The sequence below is a fragment of the Gopherus evgoodei genome, chromosome 2 (genome assembly GCF_007399415.2).
Source record: "Gopherus evgoodei ecotype Sinaloan lineage chromosome 2, rGopEvg1_v1.p, whole genome shotgun sequence".
NCBI lineage: Eukaryota > Metazoa > Chordata > Testudines > Testudinidae > Gopherus > Gopherus evgoodei.
The window spans coordinates 45316574-45334120 of NC_044323.1; the positions used below are offsets into that span (position 1 = coordinate 45316574).

Below are 17547 nucleotides of genomic sequence, written 5' to 3' on the forward strand. Positions count from 1 at the left end.
CAATGTTCTATTTGAATATTAAATTAGCAATGTTACTCCATCTGTATTTGGAATGAAGGGGCATGAAAACACGTGTAGCTGAAGTAAGCTGATCGCACAAAAATATAATGTAAATTCCAATTTAAGATGCTCTTATAACATAAATAACACTAGAGGTTGGTCCTGCTTTGGTTGATTTAGTTTCCTTGCTCTTATCTAATGCCAGGAAAGCATCTTCATTGCTCAGATACCTGCTTTCCAGTTTTGACTTGTTAACATGATCAATTTTAACTTCATTGTCACTGCCATTTATTAAAATTATGGAAGCCAAATTCAAAGAAACTTAGTGTTTTATCCTTGTCTCCTCATCTAACAATAGTGAGGTTGTGACAGATCCTATGGCTTGCCACATTCTAGGCCCACTGCGTAATGTCTGAAATTTCCCACTCCATGGATCAGATTTAGAGGCGAAGTATATGGGGATTAAATTACACATCTATGTAATTCATATGCCTAGGAAGCAAAAACAGTCATAGTAACAAACACAGCCAACAAGAGGATTAAGAAGGGGTAAAAAAATGCATGTGGTTTGAAAGAGATTCCTTTTTCTCTTACACCTTTTTACATCCTCCTTTGGTTGCTTTCTGCAATAACCCTCACCTTATACCTCTTTAATGTTTAACTTATGCCAATTTATGTTCATACTGCCATCCATCGATCACCAGTTGTCACCTGTTAATTTGACCCTCTGAGTCAAAGTTGAGTTGAGTGTATGTTCTGTAGGTAGCAGTTGGGGGGAGGGATAGCTCAGTGGTTTGAGCATTGGCCTGCTAAACCCAAGGTTGTGAGTTCAATTGTTGAGGGGGCCATTTGGGGATTGGTCCTGCTTTGAGCAGGGTGTTGGACTAGATGATCTCTTGAGGTCCTTTCCAACCCTGATAATCTATGAAATTTAATGAAAACCTCAGCTTTGCTACTGAAAGTCTGAAGTTCACAGATATGGAATGCAGGGCCTGGACCACAGGTGCTAAAACCTTTTGTACAAATGCTATTGAATTAAGGCCAGAAACTTCTCTTTAAAACTTTATGGTGTCTAGCAGACTTCATTTTCAGAGGCTTACTGTTTGTTCACATCCCTGTTGCTGCCTTTTAGTATATTAGTGTTTTTTCTATCCTTGGCCAGAGAGCTTCCCAGATTATCCTTTTCACAGCACTTCCCCCTTTTTTTTTTTCAGTTTGGGGATCCCAGTTAATCTAGAAAAGTGGCCTTTTGAAAGTCTAGGAGGTTAGGTTAGGTCAGAACACCACCTAGTCAAGGCACTTGACGTTTCTTCATGTGGCTTGGCTCATCTCTAGCATTTGTGGAGTCGCATGCAGGGGTCAGCATCATTAGTATTTTGATGCCATTGTAATAGATGTTTTATTTACTACTGCTTATATTTTGTACTGACATGTAGGTAGTCAAAGAACTAACTCAAAGTCAAGGAGGAAGTGTATTCATTGCTGAAAGTGAACTAGAGAAAATCAAAGCTGAATCAGCTGCTGCCAAGGAAGAACTGAGTAGTTACAGAGAAAAGTCAGAAAAACTTAAAGAGGAATTAATGGTAAGAACCAGATCATTCCATAATGGTTTTCTCTCTCCCAGTGAAAAAAACACATAAAAATGACTGTACAATACACACTGTTCATACTGTTCAAGCTACATGATGCTGTGGACCAGATCTTTAATTGCTGCAAATAAGTGCAATTCCAGTGACTTCAAGGGAGTTATACCAATTTACAGGATCTAGTCTGTTTCTTGAGATAATAACTTTATGTTATCATCTAACAGACATCATCCATCTAAACAAGATTAATCTAAAAAGAATAGCTGGGACTCCTCATTGTATAGAGCAGGGGTCAGCAACCTGCGGCACGCATGCCAAAGGTGGCATGTGAGCCGATTTTTACTGAACAGAACCCCCGGCCGGCAGCAACTTAGCGGGGCTGGTGGCCAGGAACCCGGCTGGCAGGAGCCGGCGGACAGAACCTGGAGTCCTGGCCATTGGCCCCGCTCAGCCTGCTGCTGGCCTGGGGTACCAGCCGCTGGCCCCGCTCACCTCACTGCTGGTCTGGGGTTCCAGCCGCCCAGCCCCCTGCCAGCCAGGGTATAGTCCTCCAGCCCCACCCAGCCCTCCTGCCAGCCTGGGATACTGGCAGCCAGCCCAGCCCTCTGCACCCCTTATCAAAAATTCCACTACAATTAGCTTAAAAACTTGAAAACTTAAAAACTTTGCTTGTATATTACAGTAATTGTTAAAACATGTATAATGTTAATAAATACATAGGTTTGATGAAACAAAGTAGTTGTACTTATGTGTCTGTGCTTAATTTGTGTTTTCAGTGATTTACCTTCTAAAAAAACTCACGTCTCGCACCCCCAGAAATGGCATCTCACACCCCTAGGGGATGCATGCACCCCAAGTTAAGAACCACTGCACTAAACTGATAAGATCTGCATTTTAATTTAATTTTAAGTGAAGCTTCTTAAACATTTAAAAAACCTTTTCACTTTACATACAACAATAGTTTAGTTATATAATATAGACTTATAGCGAGAGCCCTTCTAAAAACATTAAAATGTATTACCGGCACGTGATACCATTTATTCACTCTAATTTAAGGAAACTCAGCACATCACTTCTGAAAGGTTGCCGACCCCTGGTATAGAGCATTTAAAAGTACTAAACTTGGTTCTTTAAAGGTATTTGGGTATCTGCAATTCAAATTTGTTATATCTTTAGGTAAGAGAAACAAGTATGACACATCTTCAAGAAGAGCTGCACCGAGTCCAGGACAACCTAGTTGAAGCAGAAAAGAAGCTTGCAGATTATATGAGAAAGGAAGAGGAAATAGCAGAACTTGACAGCAGAAAGGATGTTGACAAACCAGATAATGTTTCTACCAAAGACCACTCAACTTTCACCAGAAAAAGTTCATCATCTCAGACTGATAAGACTATGCAAATCAATAGCTCCAACCAAACTTTACAAGTCCTTGTTAAAAATGCAGAAATCCAAAATGATTTACAAAATGAATATTCATCAGAGGAGGTTGCAGAGGTCATAAGAGAGTTTACCTATAAAATTGACCAAATGCAAGAACTCCATGCTGCTGAAATCATGGACATGGAAACCAGGCATATTTCTGAATCTGAAGCATTGAAGAGAGAGCAGATTGTTGCAGTCCAGGTATTAACGGAAGAATGTAATGCTTTGAAGGAGGTCATAGAAACTTTGAGAGCTAAAGAGGTATATATTGAAATTTTTTTAAATTCTGTCATTCAGTATTTTATAAAGAATGTTTTAGTTCATGCTACTCCTAAGTAGGGTTCCTATTTTGAGTCCCCTTAATCATGGAAGACTGTGCCATTAAGGCACTATACTGTGTTTGGAATTGTGTAGAGTTGCTCCACCCCAGGGAGAGTTCCTAAATCCCTCCCTAGCTTTACCATCCCTTAGGTTGGAGCAACCTGCTGCCCTCTTGTGCCCAGACAGCTCAATAGACTTGTGAAGCAGAAGTGTTGGCCCATGAACCTTCCCGTTTCTGCCCCCTTTTGAGAGGATCTATACTGCCGGGTGACTAGGAGGGAGTAGCCCACGTGGTCCTCTGTTCAGCTGCTCTCTTCTGATCAATCTGGACTCTTATGTGTCAGGTTGTGTTTTTTGCAAAGTTTTAAATGTTTTTTTTTCCAAATATAGGGAGTCCCAATTTCTGGGTTACCACACACTGCATCTTATATGGCCAGAGATGGATGTTCTAGTGGTGAGAGACAATTGTTTTATAGCCTTCATATTTCCCATAACAGTATTATAAATTAAATTGTTTGTATGATAGAAAACAAAAGTAGCTGTGCATTACTTTAATCCTAGCACAATGGAAACTGAAGTCACCTGACAAGGTAAAATATCAATCTTGCAGGCTTCCTTCTTATTAATTATGACTTTTCTACTGTGATCTTGGACCAAAGTCAGGATTTTATTAAAGATGCACCAGGTACTTACTTGATGCTTTTTTCCTCTACTTCCAGCATGCAGCAGCAGCACAGCAAAAAACTTAAAGTTCAGAAAAAACACAGCATAGGCAACATGTAATACCATCATCAAGTGTTCCTTCCCAAAATGCTTTAGTTTTTGCCTCCTATAAAGGCAGGCTCTTCCCCTTATTCTTTACCCACGATCTTCCCATAGGAACATCAAGTGTCTGTATGGAAAACTTGAGCCAGTTCAAACCCAACTTGTAAGCAGGACCTTGATCTTCATCTCCTGTTTGCCTGATAGGCTTTCGTGTTAAAGGAACTCCTTGCATTGAGACCTGTAGCCCAAGAAGCAAAACAAAAAGCAACCTGCAATAACAAAAGGAATTACAACAGGAGCAGTAGTGAAAATCAAAACAAAATCCCATAGTAATCAAACGCTGGCCGGTCATGGGAAAGACAAAGAGCATTATATCTCTATGTGAATCTTAATTACTCTGGGACAGAAACGTATGTGTGACAGAGGGGGTATGGAGCTGCCTTGAGGAAAGAAATTGGAAGTTGGTTCCTTCTGTCTGGGCACAGTCCCTCCATCCTTTCTTCATACTGATTTCAGCGTTAATCCAGGGCAGTCTCCTCAGTCCTGAATGGAATTTAAAACTGCGGGCTGCTGGCAAAATCTCTCAGGGTGGCAGTATTACTGTATCCTCACATGCACCTCTTTCCATGGCTGCAGAGAGGTGTGATCTGAGTGTGTGCACCAACAGGAGTGAGTCAGACCCATCAAATTTTTACCATAAAAATTAAAACACTCTATCCGACAGTAGCAAATAGGAAGTACACCTCTGCCTTGATATAACGTTGTCCTCAGGAGCCAAAAAATCTTACCGTGTTATAGGTGAAACTGTGTTATATCGAACTTGCTTTAATCCACCGGGGTGCGCAGCCCTGCCCCCGTGAAGCACTGTTTTACCCGTTATATCCGAATTTGTGTTATATTGGGTCGCATTATATCGGTGTAGAGGTGTAGATTCAAGTGGAGGCAGAGACTACAGATACTCAGAAGGGTCAGTTGGAAAAAGGTTTATGTAGTGTTCAGATAAATGTCTTGATTCCGTCTCCCAGAATTTTAAATGATTTTCTTTGCTGCTGTGTTTTGAAAGCAAAAAAGAAAAGCGTAGAAGACAAAACAAAAAAAGTAGATTTTATGCAACCACTTGTCCTAAGAATCAAGAAACCGAAGTCCTTTTTTGTTATCTGTTGTTTAAAGGTTTCCAAGCAATTATTGTTTTTCCCTTTTATTTTAGAATCTAGTTCGGACTGGAGTCAAGGAATTTATCTCACCCAGAGCCAGGGATCTGACATAGTATCAGAAGGAATAGGAGATGATGATGAAACTTCAACAGAACTGCTTCCAAAGAAAATAAAGGTAAATTAGAGCTGATGTAATTTTTACTTCAAAACAAAATCATTTTAAAGCTCCTTTATACTGTCTGAAATGTAGATCATCTTCTCTTTTTGGGAAGAAGTGCCCTGTATATAGTAGATATTTTAAAGATTATTTAATTGCATTTTTCAAATATCACCACTATATAATATGTTGGCTACCAGCAAAGACCAGAACTATATAAATAATTTTAACAAATAAGAATGATATTTTCATTTCTAACCATTATAAAGACGAATTTGTCTCCTGCCATCAGTCTTGTGTGCTAGCCCTAGCCCATATGCGAGTTTCAAAATTTGAATGGAAACTTTCCAGGACTTAACTTTTAAAATATAAGTTTATATAGAGAACTCAGTTTAAATTTGTAGTATTGATCTAATAGATTTTTTTTTTTGTAATGAACTTCAGGGACTACAGCAATATTTGTTTCAGGAGGAGGGAGCAATATATATATTTCTAAAACTACTAAATAATCAGGCACTTTCTGTATTTCTAGTCTCAACATTAATCATATTCAGCAAGCTACTTATTAATAGATAGTGCTTGCTCTTGCATAATCAGCCTCCTTTTTCTGATTCGTTTTGATGCCAAATTCTAGTGCTCATGAGCCAAGATCACTATTATGACTGTCAGTATTATAATTTTTTTCTTATTATTATTATAGGGTTTGCTACAAGCAGTGCATCATGAAGGCGTACAGGTGCTGTCTCTCACTGAATTTTCTGACAGTGAAAGGGATATACTGTCTTTTAAACAAGGGCCAGAATCCTGGCTTGAGGAAAGGAAAACTTTTCTGAGCACTGTTTCATCTTTGAAGGATTTAATTACACAAATGCAACTGCATAGGGAAACTGAGGTACAAACAATATTATAAAACTCAGATCAAAATAATTTATACAGCAGCATTTGAAACTAGAGGTGTGTGAATAACTGATTTTTTGGTTCACTGGCAGTCCAAAAAATAGGGGGGTGGAATTTGGTTTGGGTCAAACCAAAACTGAATTTTTCAGAATCTTCAGCAAATTTCCAGAAATGTATACTTTAACACAGTGGTCTCTACCTTCCAGACTACTGTACCCCTTTATGGAGTCTGATTTTTCTTGTGTACCCCCAAGTTTCACCTCACTTAAAAACTACTTGTTTACAAAATCAGACATAAAAATACAAATGTGTCACAGCACCCTATTACTGAAGAATTGCTTACTTTCTCATTTTTGCCACAACATTATAAAATAAATTGATGGGAATATAAATATTGTACTTATAATTCAGTGTATAGTATATAGAGCAGTATAAACAACTCATTGTCTGTATGAAATTTTAGTTTGTACTGACTTTGCTAGTGCTTTTTATGTAGCCTGTTGTAAAACTAGGCAAATATCTAGATGAATTGATGCAGCCATGGAAGACCTCTATGTAACCCCAGAGAACCACTGCTTTAGCATGTGCTAAAACTGATTGAGTTAAAGCCTAGAGAGGAGCCTAGGTTTTAACTCAGCCAGTTCAGGATATGCTGCAGTACAATTTCCTTTATTTTGACTAGAGTTTTAGAAGGTCTTATTTGGATAGCTCTAATAACACAATCTAATAACATACCTTTAAATCCAATTCTAGACAAGGCCATTCAGATTAGTGGGAGGTGAGGGTACTCAACACCTAACAGAATTGGCCCAGATATAATCTCAAGTTCTTCTATTTGGAGAACTTGAGAATTTGGTATTTTTTAATATAATGCACTTGAACCTTACAGCTGTTCTTCCAATCAGATGTTCATTTTGCCTCTGCATTACCATTTTGCCCAGCCTTGTCTCTTGTTGTGCTGGTTATTGGAGATGTTTGTTTTAAATGTTGGAGGGTTCCCAATTCATTACACTGAGAGGAAAAAAATATTTATCTTTATTAAGATGGACTTTATTTTGTTGTTTCATTTCATTTTATTTCATGTTTTAGTGATTTATAATGCTTGTTTGTGCCACAATCTAGATGCCTATATTTGGAAAATTGGCCTTAAAAGGAAGGGTATAAACCTTTTACAAATATTTCAGAGTACCCTTCTCCATCTGTGCCTGACTTCTATTTTGTAACAAAGATATTGTGATGTTTATCAGAGTTTAAATATACAGCATACTATATAGTGCAAAATTAAAAAAATATAATACTGTGAGATTTAAAAAAAAAAAAAAATCCATTAGTGAAATTCCCCTTTTAAGAATACAGAATCCCTGGGAACCCAGGTACAGAATAGTAAGTCAGCCTTTACAGATATTTCTAGAAGTAAGATACCTATGAAAGATGTTATGTGAGACAGATCATTGAGTCCTATTTGTACATGCTCCCAGAGCAATGGATGGATGCATTTTTATAAACTGAAATTGAATTAAAAAAACAACGCATGAATTCTGCCACCCTTACTTACCGTGAATAGTGCCTTGCTCAGTGATTTCAGTGGGACTAGATGTGGCGTGAGATATTACCACTGTGAGTGAGGGTGGCAGAATCAGGCCCATAGTAAGTAACAGCATGGTCTATCTGCTGCAACCGAGGATTTGCAGTTACAATTCCTTGATTCTCTGCTCTCCTCCACCCCAGGTGTCAGTGGTCTGCAAGGGATTGTTTACCGGCCCTGGAGCTAGCTGGAGTGCATCCCCAATACATCTTCTGTGTTTAGGGCTGCAGGGGTTTGGCTGAGGAGCAAGGTACACTGGCTCTATGCCCTCTGAGGAGCCTTACACAAAGTGTATTCCCTGCTTCAGATATGTGGGTAGTTTCCTTGCCTGTTACACTGCCTGTGAGGCACAAAGGGAAAGGAATAAGTCAAAGAATCTGGCAGTGTCACTACAAAATGTAACCAAGATTAACTCTGCTCCAAGAAAACCATTAGTACAGTATACACTCAGTGGTGTGGTCCAGTACCACATAGTGCTGAATTAGTCAGTGCATAGAGGTTTAACTTAAAAGCCATACCACTAAAAGGAGAATCTTATGCAATGTAAAACAGAATATTGCTACATGGGGTCAAATTTTCAAATGTAGAGATCTGTGAAAAATGCAAATGTCAGTGTAGCATGCAGTAAGTAGTATTTATGCATACAGAGAGATAATTGCATGTATACGGTAAGTACATATACACACACAAATCTGTATGTCCACAGACACAAATTGTATCTGTGTATCTGTTGAATGAAAGAAGTTTTGTGTTGCGCTGACTCTGCACACATCAAATTATAATTTAACATAATCAGTATACTTGCAATTCTGTTAAATACTTAGTCACTTTTATCCCACTGTAGATTTATGTGGACTGTGAATCTCCTGAAAGTGTTCCAGACTGGCGAGGTGAACTTCTGCATGCTGTTCAGCAAGTCTTTCTGAGAGAACAGGATGTTCTTCTAGCAGCATTTCAAACCGAACTTGCAGAACTGGTTACCAAGGATGCGATTGTATTGATGAACCAGTTAGAGCACAGACTTCAAGAACAGGTGAGGCAAAACACTACTTCTGTTTAAAGCATGTTAAATTTTAATCTCTGATGTATAAATGCAATGGGAAAGCTTTACAAAGCAACTGTTTCCTTTATTAAGTGTTTCATTAATTACTTTTTGGAGTTTTACTTTTAAATTTGTAACACTAACAGGTTATTAGCCAGAGAACGGCAATGGACTTCATTCAGAATGCAGATAGAAGAAGTTTGCTAATGGAAATTCAAATACTGCGCACTCAGATGAATAATAGAAAAATTAATCCACAGAGAGAACAAGAGATTGATCCAAAAAGTCAAGGTACTTTATGTGGTAATACTATATGTGTATACCTGTGCATGTGTGTTCATACACACTTTTAAAAATATGCTTACAGATAGAGTGTAGGTTTATTTCCTCAGATTGTGCCCTTCATTCTGTTTCTGTCATTTTGAGGATTCAAAACTTTCACTCTTATCTGACCAATCTACCTTTTGAAAATTAAAATAATCTCTCTGCTTACAAACTCTTACCTCTGTCACTTAATTTAAAGAGATGCTGAGTGATTTTGAAAGTGAACCCATATTGAAGTTGGCACCTTCAGGATTTTTTCTGAGCCTGCACTTCAGTTTTTAGGTCTTAACAGCTTTGAGAGTACCTCTTTAAAATGGGTAATCATTGATAGTGATTAAGATTGTCATGTATAGACTTGACAGAGAAAAATGTTCAAACACTAGATGTGTACTTACTATAACCTTTCTGTGCTTTGTGCCAAATATGTTTTCTACATATGAGTACATTTGGCAATATCAAAATGTATGAGTCTTTTTATATATTTCCAAATAATCTATAGCATCTATATTTTTATCTAATTATAATTCTTAAAATGTTAATGGACTAGAGTCATTTTAGCATGCCCCTTTTCAAAGACAGTATTTGGATCCTGCTCAGATCCTGCAAGCTTAAAGGCATGTGGGAGCCAAAGGCTGGGTACAAGAAATTGAAATAATTGTGCATTCAAGTCCTGCTAAACAAATATTTATGTTTTAACTGATCCTCACAAAGGGTAAAATTCACTCCTGTACACAGATCTGGCACAGGGCCTAGGCACCATTTTGAAAGCTTATGTGGAACAAGAGTAATTTTGATGTTTGTATGCACAGGGGCAAATTTCACCCCAAATGAGTAACATTGTTTGTAGAATGCTACCTGGGTAAGTTCCATATTAATGATGTTATCTCTAGAAATACTGGAGTACAACATGCAGCAGAAGCAGTCTCAGATACTGGAGATGCAAGTGGAGCTCCATAGTGTGAAGGACAGAGCGGCTGAACTTCAAGAACAGCTGAATACTGAGAGAATGATGGTGTCAGAACTGAAGAATGAACTTGCCCAAGCTAAACTAGAACTTGAAACAACCCTTAAGGCCCAGCACAAGCACTTCAAAGACTTGGAAACCATCAGGTGTGGCTTTCAGTGGCTAACCCTTCCGGCATTGGCATTTTAGATGTTCATTCTTGTATTGCCTTTTATTACCATATTAATTTTATTATGAAAATTGTTACCATCTGAGTTTAAGATTTCAATAAAACATTGCTGATGAAAAGTATCAAATTATCCCAATTGAAATGTAATCTTATGGAAACAAGGAAAGCTTCCTTTTTCGTAGTTTTACTTATCGCTTCCTCTGAAATACTTTCACAACCCAAGGACAAGTATTTTGAGATTTCTGTACTTACTTTAGACCATTATATATAAAATTTTAAATATTTTATTAACACAATAGCAAGAAAAAAACAGTTTATGCTGAGACTGGCATGGTGTGAGAAAGTTACAGGTAGTTTGTGATGTGCAGTTCCATTTAGCTTATGTGACTTAATTACTCTTGCTTTGAGGTCAACAGCAGAGGTGACCGGGGTAGGAAAATCATGCTAAGGAAATAATTTTCACAGATTCTCTTTACTGACTGCAAATGTACCTCCTACACATTGATTTAAAAAGCAGTTCTGTATGTGTGTTAATGTTAAATGTTTTTCCCCCGTGTAGTTTGTTGCTTTTTGACAAAAACAATAATCCTAAAGGTAGCCTGTGTATCTTTATTAGGACTGAGGTTAAAGAAAAAGCAGCTGAGCTAGATATGTTAAAAGATACAATGGCAAATGAACAGAAAAAATCAAGAGAGCTTCAATGGGCTTTGGAAAAGGAAAAAGCTAAAATGGAACACAGTGAAGAAAGAGGAAGAGAAGAGCTAGAGGTACCCTATCTTTGCTTTCAAATTATCCTCAGCATTAAAAAATATACAAATACTTTCAGATTTTCTCTAACATTTCATCCCAGCTTACCTTTTGTTTAATGTACTGTGCAATCTATCGACTAGATTATCTCCTCTGCTGCTGCAGTATATTCACTGGAGTTGGAAGAAGGTGTACAGCAGGGTCTCTCAAATAGGAGTCGCCGCTTGTGTAGGGAAAGCCCCTGGCAGGCCGGGCCGGTGTGTTTACCTGCCCCGTTGGCAGGTCTGGCCGATCGCGTCTCCCGCTGGCCGTGGATCGCTGCTCTGGGCCAATGGGAGCTGCTGGAAGCGGCAGACAGTAAGTCCCTTGGCCTGTGCCACTTGCAGCAGCTCCCGTTGGCCTGGAGCAGTAATCCGTGGCCAGTGGGAGCCGCGATCGGCTGGACCTGTAGATGGGGCAGGTAAACACACCGGCCCGCCAGGGGCTTTCCCTACACAAGCGGCAACCCCTGTTTGAGAAACCTTGATGTACAGAATCACTCCCATACAAGCAGCGGGGCAGAAAGGACCTGATGCAAAGTCCGTTGAAATCAATGGGAGTCTTCATATGAATTTCAGCTGGCTTTGTATCACACCCATGGTTTTTCTGATATGAATAGGAAAGAGGTCAGCCAGCATATACTACATCTTCAAAGAGATGTATTGGCTGACAAGGCAGCAGACACAGCCCCCACATCTGGCTACAATGTATGCAGCACTATACAGAGGTGCACATTGCTGGTCCTGTTTTAAGCATTGTGTACCAGGGCCCACCATATGGAATCCTATCCTGGCTGGCAGGACTCCTGTGCCAGAGGATGCATTTCTCAGCATCCATGCTACCTCTCAAGGCACTGGGTATGGCAGAATTTGGCTCTCTATAGTATTTAATGTTTGTTTTTTTAATCAAGATTCATGACATTAAAGGAAATTGTCTAGATTTAAATACTTTACATTTTCAGCAAAAGGGCATATTTTAAATGAATATAACCAGTCACTTTCTTTTATTTTCTTATTGAAGGATTTGAAAATTTCTCTTGAGGATCAAAAACAAAAGAATTTACAATTAAATAAACTTTTGGAACAAGAGAAACAGCTGTCCGGTGATCTGCAACAGAAAATTGAATCCCAGGAAGTTCTGAATGCAGCCCAGCTGTCACATGAACGAGGCCATAACTCAGAGCTTCAAGTGCTACTTGAATCAGAGAAAGTCCGAGCTCTCGAAATGAGCAGTGCACTAGAAAGGGAGAAAGAACTGTGTGCTCAGCTTCAGAGTGTTGAAGATAAGGGGCAGGATGGAACACACAAACCAACTGAAGAGTTACTTAAAGATTTACAGAAACGAATGGATGAAAAACATGACCGTATAGTAGAGTTAGTCAATGAGATGGAGAGGTATAAACTTGACTCTGTGCAAATGAGGCAACAGATGGAAAAGGAGAGGCAGATTCAGAGGAAGACGCTGCAAACAGAACAGGATGCTAACATATTAGCACAGAAGAAAGTACATGAACTGGAGTCCAAAGTGGAAGATCTTCACTGGCAGCTTGGAGAGAAGAGACAGCAGGTTCATAAACTAGAGCATGAGACAAAGAAGTTGCAGGAAATAATACAGGAGCTACAGAAAAAAGAACAGGCAAGGGAGGGAAAAAAGGAAAGTGAAAGAGCAATCTGCCAGAATCTCAATGAGGTACAGTAGAGCTCAGAAAAATGTGTAACACTGAGCTGAATTCTGAAGTTGTCACTGTGCTCTTAAGTTGTCTCTAGTTTGATTAGATGGCCAGTAAAGTTGAGGAGCAATTTTCATCACATTCATTTGCTACTCTTTTAATTCAGTCTTTTGGAGATTCTCCTTGCTTTGGGCTAAATCCTGGCTGATGAGACACGGCATGCCTGCCAAAATCATGAGCAGGAGCATTAGACTACTCCAATTCTGCCTACTCCAGGAAGATCTAGTGACACCACTCCACGTGTCCTGTGCAATTGAAATCACAGAGGGGGGTAACTGAGAGTGGCAACGGGAGAAGTAAGCAAAGCCTGACTCTATGTCCGCATACATATATCCATTGCCAAGCAGACCAAGCTGTAGTCCCAGCACCCAGCCCATTGAACAAATTATTCCTATTCAGGAATGCTCCAGGTGATTGTGCATAGGATTGGCCTCAGGCACAATACAGTACCTAGTAACACCATTTTTTCAGGGTATATCGGGGCCCATTTGGAAGGGGTGAATAACGCCACATAAACCAAAATGTGGCCATGTGTTTAGGAGTGTGTGTTGGAAATCCTATATACTTGCTAAAGGTGAGGAATAATGGACAAAACTCTGTGCTGACTCAGACCACATACAACCTCATTCAAGTAAATAGGGTTACACGGGGAATAATTCAGTGTAGAATTTGACTCAACATGCCCTTTATTTTCTGTAATTTGACCTAGAACTGGTTACATTTTAAGTGTTTTTAATTGAAATACATATACCATTTGCATTTTTATACATACATATGCAGACTACTTGGGATACATCCAATGAGAGAACAAGAAATTGGGTTCTACAGCAGAAAATGGAAGGAGTTGAAATGAATGAATCAACTTATCCCATACCGACTGAAGTGAAAGGAGAAGGTGATCTAAGTGAAGGAAGTAAAGTTCTGGAGAACATCAGACAAAAGCTACAAAATGTATCTTCAAAGCTGAAGCAATTGGCACACAAAGCTGCCTGCAGGTTAGATGCATCTTCAGCTACATGTTTTTGTTAGCAGCAGCCAACAAACTGTAGCATCTTGGCACTTGAATCAGAATTTCCATTCCTGTTTTACTCTAGTTCAGTGGTCACCAACTGGTCGATCCTAGAGGATCTCCCAGTTGATCGCAATCTCTGGCAGTGCTGCCAACCGGGAGCCGCCGGAGGTAAATGCTACCCGGCAGGAGGCCACACCCCAACTCCGAGCCCTGAGCCCCCTTCCAGAGCCAGCACCCCAGACTAGCCCTGAGCCCCCTTCTGGAGCCAGCAACCACTCCTGCACCCCCAGCCCTGAGCCCCTTCCAGAGCCAGCACCCCATACTTCCTTCTGCACCCCAAGCCTCAGCCCTGACCCCCCTCTCAGAGCCAGCACCCCATACCCCCTCCTGAACCCCAATACTCTGCCCCAGTCTGGAGCGCCGTCCTGCACCCAAACTCCCTCCCAGAGCTTACACACCCTCACCCCCTTCTGAACCCCAACCCCCTGCCCCAGGCTCAGCCCAGAGGCCCCCCAACGCCCCACCCCAGCCCAGTGAAAGTGAGTGAGGGTCGGGGAGAGCAAGTGACAGAGGGGCAGGGGGGGAGGATGGCGTGAGTGGGATGGGGCTTTGGGGAAGGGGCAGGGCCTCAGGGAAAGGGCAGGGTAGATCCTGGGTTGCCTTTAAATTCAAAAAATTCAAGTTACACCAGCATAAAACTGGATCACAGAGTAGTGAATCCAGTTCTAAATATTAACACTTAGTGTAATCCTTCATTCTGACAAAAAAAGGAGGCTTCTTATGCAAGGTGGGAGAGGGTTACTTGAGCCTGATGTAGATGGAAAACCCCTAAAAAGAACTGAGTATTTCCTGTATTCAGCAATGCTTTGAACATTCAATTGTGAATTCTATTTGCAAAATACTCATTCAGATTGACATTCCTGAATCTTCTTTTACTGACTACCACCTTGCTAAGAGGGGACTTTATTTGTGATACCAGCAGCATGGAAGCCCAGTGTGAATCCGTTTTTGATTCTGCTATTACACTCATTTAATATCTGAAAAACTTAGTGTGAAGTGAAATACACCTCTACCCCGATATAACGTGACCCAATATAACACGAATTCGGATATAACCCGGTAAAGCAGTGTTCCACGGGGGTGGGGCTGTGCACTCCAGCAGATCAAAGCAAATTCGATATAACGTGGTTTCACCTATAACGCAGTAAGATTTTTTGGCTTCCAAGGACAACATTGAAGTAGAGGTGTACTTTGAACATATTCTGCACTTCTGAAAATGTCTCAAATACAATTGGTCCCAATGATTTAAGAATTTTGGGGAGACTTAGGGTCAAAAAGTCCAAGGGTTCTCAGCACTGTAAAGCTCCCCTTCCAAACAACAGTAGCTGCTTAGTGCCGAGTGCTGTTTAAACTGTGGCCAGCTTAATTTAGGTGCTGAAATGGGAAACTGAGCACTTTGTAATGTTATTAAACCCTTTTGGACTGTGAGTGTCTGAGAAATGGCCAGCTTTTCAAAATGGCTGTTTTTACAAACAGTGTCTACAGAAAACTGAAAGCAGTACTTCTAAAAAAAAAAATTCAATAACCAGAAAAAGACAGTTCTACTTCGTGAGAATTGGGTTCATCATGGCATTGTTTACTTTTGAAATGTTAATCACTTTCCCTGTGCCTTTCTTCAGAAATGCAGAAATCTAGTACTTTATAGAACTGTATACTTCACTGTAGTTACATTGTATTCTACTGCATACACTATAAATATTTGCTATTTTCATTCCAGGTTACAGTTTGAAACAGCAGATGATGACAACTTTATTGAGGTACAAAGTAATATTGAAGATGTTCTTTTACTGTTGGGAACATTACCTGGATTGTCCCAACTAGAAGAGGTGAGAAGTTAAATCACTTTTGGTAAACTTATACAGTGAAAAGTTAACTATAGTCTGTGTTCATTTAACATTGGCAGAGAGTGCTGTAAATCCTTTCCTTTTTACCTGTCAGCTTTGAGAAGGAATCACAAATTGACATATATTTCACATTTCCTAGCATTTTCTTTAGGAAAAGTACTAAAAGTTACTAAACTTAACTCATATAGCTGCAACCTACTGTGGGAAAAAATTTACTCAATATTTCCCAGATGTGAAAAATCAGTGTTTAATATTTACTATATCAGGTTGTTACAGGACATTTGCTTAACTTATGTTGTCTTTACTAAGAGAAATGCAACAGGAAAATCTGCATGCAATTATGAATGTTCAGAACATGAAATGAGGCAGTCTGGCACAAAGAATAACACTTGGGCAATGTTTGATTCTTGACTGAACTCAACCTTAAAGCCAACATCAGTGTGAAACATCTGTTTTCAAAGTAGTTCAAAATTAGCTTTCTTTGTTTTGTTCTAAGATAGCACTAACTTGAAAACTGCTCTTTTGGTTTTTAGAAACAAATGTGAACATAATAAAAATAAATATTGCACATTATTATTATAATAGATTAGTTTGTGTTGAAATGTTCTGCTATAACATACCATAAAAAGTCACTGTACCTGTGTAAAAACAACGAGGAGTCCGGTGACACCTTAAAAACTAACAGATTTATTTGAGCATAAGCTTTTGTGGGTAAAAAAAACCCTCTTTTTCAGCTGCATGGAGTGAAAATTACAGATACAGGCATAAATATATATTGGCACATGAAGAGAAGGGAGTTACCTTGAAAGCTTATGCCCAAATAAATCTGTTAGTCTTAGAGACATGGAACTCCTCCTTGTTTTTGTGGATATAGACTAACACAGCTACCCCTCTGATACTTTGTACTTGTGTGTTAACTCACCAGTTGTTTAGATGAACATTACGCTTTTCAGATTTCTCAGATACAGGGGCAGCTCCAGGCATCAGCACGCCAAGCGTGTGCTTGGGGCGGCAAGCCACTGGGGGCGCTCTGCCGGTCGCCGCGAAGGCAGCCTGCCTGCCGTTCTTGGGGCTTCAAAATGCCTAGAGCTGCCCCTGCTCAGATACAGTAACAAAGCATTGTTATCATCCACAAAACTTGTCATCTAGGGTAGGAGTCGTATCAATCTGATCTCATGCAAGTTTTTTCCTTTCTAGCTGAAGTTAGCGTTGCCCCCTCGGGCCACCGCTAGCTCACTAACTGAAAAACTGCTGAGACAAAATGCAGAGCTGACAGGGCTTGTCAGCAGACTGAGTGAGGAAAAGAACAATTTGAGGAACGCTGCCATGAAACTGGAGGAGGAACTCAGACGATACCAACAGAGAGGACCTTGTGGAGACTATGTATGTATCTTCTCTATGCACTGCCATAAACAAATATGTATAGACTAAAAAGCATCACCCTGTTTTCACATGAAATATATCTACACAAGTTCTTTTCAGTACTCAGTGGGCTGGCAGTCTAAGAGGAGGGGAAGAAGGGTGATTAACTTTTCTACCTTTCTTCCCGTCCTTCCCTACTCCCTTCCCCCTCAGCAAGCAGATGTCAGTTGTTCCTTGTCCTGCCCTCTCGCTGTCTGTAATCAGAGTACCTGGGCAAGCTCTCTTTTTCCCATAGACAGGCACTTTGTTTTCATCCACCTTTGCATAGTTGGCTGCCATTTTCCCTGTAAGTCCCTTGTGCCTCCTCT

At 39.9% G+C, this 17547-nt stretch overlaps 1 protein-coding gene across 3 annotated transcripts in view; it reads left to right on the forward strand.

Moving 5' to 3' along the window:
• Positions 1-17547, forward strand: part of AKAP9 (A-kinase anchoring protein 9) — a 204250-nt gene that overhangs the window by 173934 nt on the left and 12769 nt on the right. For all 3 annotated transcript variants that reach the window (XM_030550534.1, XM_030550535.1, XM_030550536.1), the window contains 13 exons: positions 1437-1583; positions 2763-3269; positions 3720-3783; positions 5302-5423; positions 6106-6297; positions 8732-8920; positions 9076-9220; positions 10144-10363; positions 11003-11153; positions 12193-12861; positions 13682-13896; positions 15691-15799; positions 17015-17200. In XM_030550534.1, the coding sequence (XP_030406394.1) occupies positions 1437-1583; positions 2763-3269; positions 3720-3783; positions 5302-5423; positions 6106-6297; positions 8732-8920; positions 9076-9220; positions 10144-10363; positions 11003-11153; positions 12193-12861; positions 13682-13896; positions 15691-15799; positions 17015-17200 (2916 nt within the window). The remainder of the gene's footprint in view (positions 1-1436; positions 1584-2762; positions 3270-3719; positions 3784-5301; positions 5424-6105; positions 6298-8731; positions 8921-9075; positions 9221-10143; positions 10364-11002; positions 11154-12192; positions 12862-13681; positions 13897-15690; positions 15800-17014; positions 17201-17547) is intronic.